This window comes from Mizuhopecten yessoensis, unplaced genomic scaffold (assembly GCF_002113885.1).
Source record: "Mizuhopecten yessoensis strain PY_sf001 unplaced genomic scaffold, ASM211388v2 hete_36175990, whole genome shotgun sequence".
Classification (NCBI taxonomy): Eukaryota; Metazoa; Mollusca; class Bivalvia; order Pectinida; family Pectinidae; genus Mizuhopecten; species Mizuhopecten yessoensis.
The window spans coordinates 1-5363 of NW_018485468.1; the positions used below are offsets into that span (position 1 = coordinate 1).

The 5363-nt window shown below is 38.3% G+C and overlaps 1 protein-coding gene across 1 annotated transcript; it reads left to right on the plus strand.

Moving 5' to 3' along the window:
* The first annotated feature begins 1039 nt into the window (after window positions 1–1039).
* Window positions 1040–4397, plus strand: LOC110444805 (early growth response protein 1-B-like). The gene is made up of 2 exons (XM_021489164.1): window positions 1040–1439; window positions 2591–4397. The coding sequence occupies exons 1-2, from the start codon at window positions 1229–1231 to the stop codon at window positions 4108–4110; spliced, it is 1731 nt and encodes a 576-aa protein (XP_021344839.1). The 5' UTR covers window positions 1040–1228; the 3' UTR covers window positions 4111–4397.
* Window positions 4398–5363: the final 966 nt, after the last annotated feature.

Sequence of the window (5363 nt, forward strand, 5' to 3'; positions counted from 1 at the left end):
TTTTTTTATAAATACAAATTACATATTATTTTTTGTTACAAAATATTTGTATTTTTATATTTCATTTTGTTCCTAAACATTTTTGTTACATTCTGTTGCAAAACAATTTGTGTTCCCTACAAAATGTACACATTAATGATATATTTGGTCAGCGAATATTTTAAGAAATAATATCTTTTGTATTTAATGTGCATTATAGTCCAAATGATCCAGAGACATAAATATACGGTTAAATATAAACCCCGCCTGGTGCCTCTGCACCGAAGCTCCCATCCAAAGATCGATACCAACGTTCTATGTATGGGTCAATTTGATATAATTTTGGCCACTTCGATACATATACGAACTTCGCATTGTTAAATTGATTCCTTTTGTGTCTGCGCTCAGCTACATTTACTGTGCTATGGCCAGAAATAGCACCAAATCTAAACAGCTCGTTCAGCAATGTACGTCACGATTCTAATTTAACTTCGGACGACCAGTGGAAACTTCGTAAAACTCCGCCAACACGGAAAAATCCTTAAATGGCAAACAAGGTTCCGTTTCCGACATCACGACAATTACCGGAGATACACGATCGTAACTCCATATAAGGCAAACAAGCTTCCTATAACGATTCTGACGTCAGCACGTGGAATTTGTCCTTCTACTCCATATAAGGCAATTGTGGACTCGGAAGGGCAAAGGTTACTACTATGAAATTCATTCACACACTCCATTCATCAACTTACTACGAAGGTTTTCTCGATAAATGTGAAATGATTCTTCAAAATTTTTAGACAAGCTTCTGTATCTAGATACGTTCTATATAGCACGAAAATGTTGATTTTGAAAAATCTTTATTTTTACCTTAAATTAGCCTGACCTACTAGTTAATAGTAAAATTTGATAGTAAAGGTTATCTATTATTTATGAATGACGTAGGCATTGACGTTAGTGGGAGCCATGGAGACGCTGCCCGGCAACCAGTCTTCCATGCGCCGTGATTGGCTCTAGTATATGACTTAGATCACGTGGTATCCCATATATGGGAAGTCTAGCGTAAACGGTTTCATTCATAAATACGATCCGGTGTGAAGTTCATTCAGAGTTTGCCGAGTCGAGGATCAATGCTGGTGTGTAGATGATTTTAGCAACGATACTATTAAGCTCTCCGTAGTCGGACAGTGTTAACACATCATAGGGATATTGGACATACGTTTTACACGGACGGTGTTATTAGTAAACAATGATTATGGACGGTTTGGACACACTGTCACAGGTAGCCCTAGCAGACCAGATGAGTCTAGCAAACCTGTGTTTTGACACTTCAGCATTCGGAGGGAGTCGACTTCCCTCGGAATCATTTGATGACTGTCTCAACACACCTGTTACCAGTAGTTCGGATGTGACATTCTTTGGATGTGATCCATTGGGCCCCGTACCAATCACAGCTACCGGTATGTATTATAAATTAATCGTGGTATAACCACGATCAGCTGTTCGTCAACATGCTATATTACCGCTATTACTATGCTCATTTATAATCATATACTTGCACATTTTCTAATTATTTTACTGGTATGCTATGTAGATATGTTTCAAGTATATTTCAACGGATTTTCAGTTGTACATTTTCATTCATACAGTCAGGTTATTGATTCAAAGCTGTATCGATTCACTCGGCATAGTAACCCCGCATAGCGTATTTAGACTTGTGTCTATTCTTAGCCCATTCATGTTGAACAGCCACCATTGACGTCATGAATATCGGATAACACTTTGGCCTGGAGCCATACTGCGACATTCATTCATTAGCAATACGAACCATATTTTTACGTTTTTCTTGTGAAATACTCTCAAATATTGTTTCGTACATCTTATGAATTGTCGATGAGGTTGGTACACCACCGAGGAACCATGTGGAACCAGTGTTTACGTTTCGACACCCACGGTTTCGGCAAAAGCCGACACAGAGGGGGCGGGGCTTACATATAAATAGCCGCAATCAGAGATAACTATCCATTACAAGCCTACGTCATAGATCGGTCTCGAGTAGTCTCGTGCGTAATACGTGACCCAGGCAATTATGGACAATGTCCTCATACACAACAGATATCGTACGCGAATTGATCCTGTCTAATTTTCATATTTTAATTATTCAAATGTAATAGACATTTGTACACGCACTTTGAATAAATTATTCATAATACAATATATAACGATTCTACTTTTATATTAGACTTGTATTTATAAATACAACTGCACTTAATACAAATAGATGGGTTTAATAATCTAGTTTTAATGGATTTAATTTAATTTGTTTTGAATTAAAAAAAAATATATATATATATATTATTTTTTTCTAATTTTTTTTCTATATATGTTGTTCATTGATTAGTTATCGATATGTCAACATATTTATTTGTTTTTATAATTAATTTCATTGTTTATACCATTACACCTCAATCTTAAAATTATAAAGAGAAAATGGGGTTATGGATTAATTTTTCTTATTTATTTACCACATTTTCACGTTTGAAATTTACTTTTTAAAAAATGCTTCTATGCAACGTTTTTACTTATTGGTGATCTATTTATGTCTTTTCAGCTAATATCGAAGCACAGATCACCATACCGGAGAAGGATGGCGTTTTTGCTAGAAGTCAGATACCACTACAGCAGGATGACCAGGCAAATTTCACTAATCTCACCCACCGAATCCAGTACAAGGGTACACTGGTCACAACATCGGTTACGCCTACATCTAGCAGTAGTGACGCCCTGCCCCAGGGGATTACGCCCAGCATCTTCACGCCGCTGTCCCCACTCTTCAGTATTCTGACGCAGGCTACACAGGGGATTCAGGCCCAGGTAGGGACCGGAATACCACAGGGAACTGGACAAGATTACTCATTCATCCCCAATGCTCAATGCCAACATGGCTCGTTTAGCCCGACCCCTTCAACCACTTCCCACCACTCACACGCCGAGTCCCCAACACCGGCCGACCTGATGATGGATCAAACTGACACATATTCGACAGGTTTCGGATCCCCCGTTAGCTCCAACCAGAGTTCACCCGAACACCAAATGTGCGAATCTCTCGCCGCCGTCGACACGTCCAGTCTGAACTTCTCGACACCGCCACCACCGCCTTACTCATCTCGCCCGGCGATGACATCTTATAATAATATGCCAATGAAACAACAGCCGGTGTTTAACTCTTGTGCACAGCAACTCAACTACCCTGTGACGTCATCGATGTCGGTAAATGTTCCTCAAAGCATCCCACAGACCGTACTGCATTTTACAGAGGACCTCAATTCAAAAGACATTAATATGAATGCCGAATTTAAATGGACGGTTCAAAATTCTCCCCAACAACAGCAACAACAACAGCAACAACAACAAATGAACACAAATCAACCACAGACTCAGTTGCCTGACTTTTCTGCACTTGGTCAGGTATCATCACACGGTGTTACCGGCTTCACCCAAACCGGGTTCCAACAAGTGCCCATCAAATCTGAGCCATTATCAGACTTGCCAAGTGACTTTATGATGACACCTACACAAACAGACTTTGCTTCTCCTTCAGCTTCGGTGTCCCCTACTCCATCTTTACCGGCTGTGCTCAACACGCCTTACCAACAGGGGGCGCTGAAGTTGATTCCCCTTAAGCCAAGAAAGTACCCCAACCGGCCTAGTAAAACACCTCCTCATGAGAGACCATATGCTTGCCCAGTCGAGAACTGCGACAGGAGATTCTCGCGAAGCGATGAACTCACGCGCCACATACGCATTCACACCGGACAGAAGCCTTTTCACTGCCGGATATGCATGCGATCGTTCAGTCGAAGTGACCATTTGACTACACACGTGCGCACGCATACCGGAGAAAAGCCCTTTTCATGTGATGTTTGTGGACGCAAATTTGCAAGAAGTGACGAAAAGAAACGTCACGCTAAAGTACATTTGAAACAAAAGATGAAGAAAGAGGCTAAGATTATAGCTACAACATCATCTCTGCCAACGTCTTCGGGTGCTATGACGGAAGGTCTCGTATCGAACTGTACTAGCGGGCCTAGTACGTCACTTCCGCTCATAGTGACAACATCCTCGTTATAAACAGTTAATTCAAACGAGGCTGTTGACATTTTGTGATCCAAAGACTTACAAACATTCATTCATCAGATCATTCATTCAAACACGCTACGAAACACATGGAATATATAAATTCCAAAGAGACGAACAATATCAATGTAACTCAGATGTCTTATGCTCAATTATGGAGTTAAACTTTAAATCAATTTTTAAAATGTGTGTTGATCAGCATCAGGGAATCCGGTGAAAATTGTTATATAGATCAAATGCTTTAATTTTGTTGTCTTTCCTTGGTCCGGATTGCGATATATACAGAGTATATACTACTTATATATAGTATATATCCTTGTGATGATACACTGTGGGTGTAAGACTACAGAAGTGTACGACCTAAGAAATTATGTTAAAAGATTTTTTCAGGCATTAATGTTTTGTTACATGTATATATATGTAACTCTCTTAAACGGTCTTTATAAAAAGGTCCATGACGCAAAAAATGGCACAAAAATCTATCTAACACAATTTCTAGTCTTGGTCGTGTCACTTATTGGTGCTAGATCCATGGCGTGCAATGATCAGAGTTATATAGATTGCTTTAAAGTCAATTGTTTCAGTTGCAAATTATTACCAGTTTAAAAAATTTAATTCTAAAGTTAAATGTCTCTAAATTATTGATAATTAAGAGAAAAAAACTTGAAGTTTCCTTTCTTGTTGTTGTTTAAATATTGTTATTGATTTTTAATCATTCATTTTCCATTCGAGCACGTTCGTCATATTCATGTTATCATTATTCATCCACAGTATTTCATTTGTTTCATCTAATTTTGAGTTTGTCATTGGCAGCAGTTTGTTTTTGTGTATTAGTGCTTAAAATATATGTTAATTAATATATAATGATGTTAGATCTGAAATATTCCCCAAAACTTATGAAGCAAATTTTATTATATCTTCCCGCTGAGAGCGATTATATAGATGATATTTCTCTATGTGCCCCTTCTACTTTAAAAGATGAAGAGGCAAAAGGATTCCGAATGGCTTAACCCCAGGCAATATATAAGGGGTTTCCGAATGTATGTGATTCTGAAAGTGCTACGTTGAACTGAAATATATGAGAAGCATATTCAAAGTTAAAGCATAACTTATTTTTCTACCTTCGTATTTAACTACTATTACCTAATGTGTCTGTTGATGTAATAGGTCGGTTTAAGAAACCAAAAACGATTTATCTAGTTTTCGTTTTTCCCTTTTTCAGCTTGAACTATTTCTATCCCAACGTT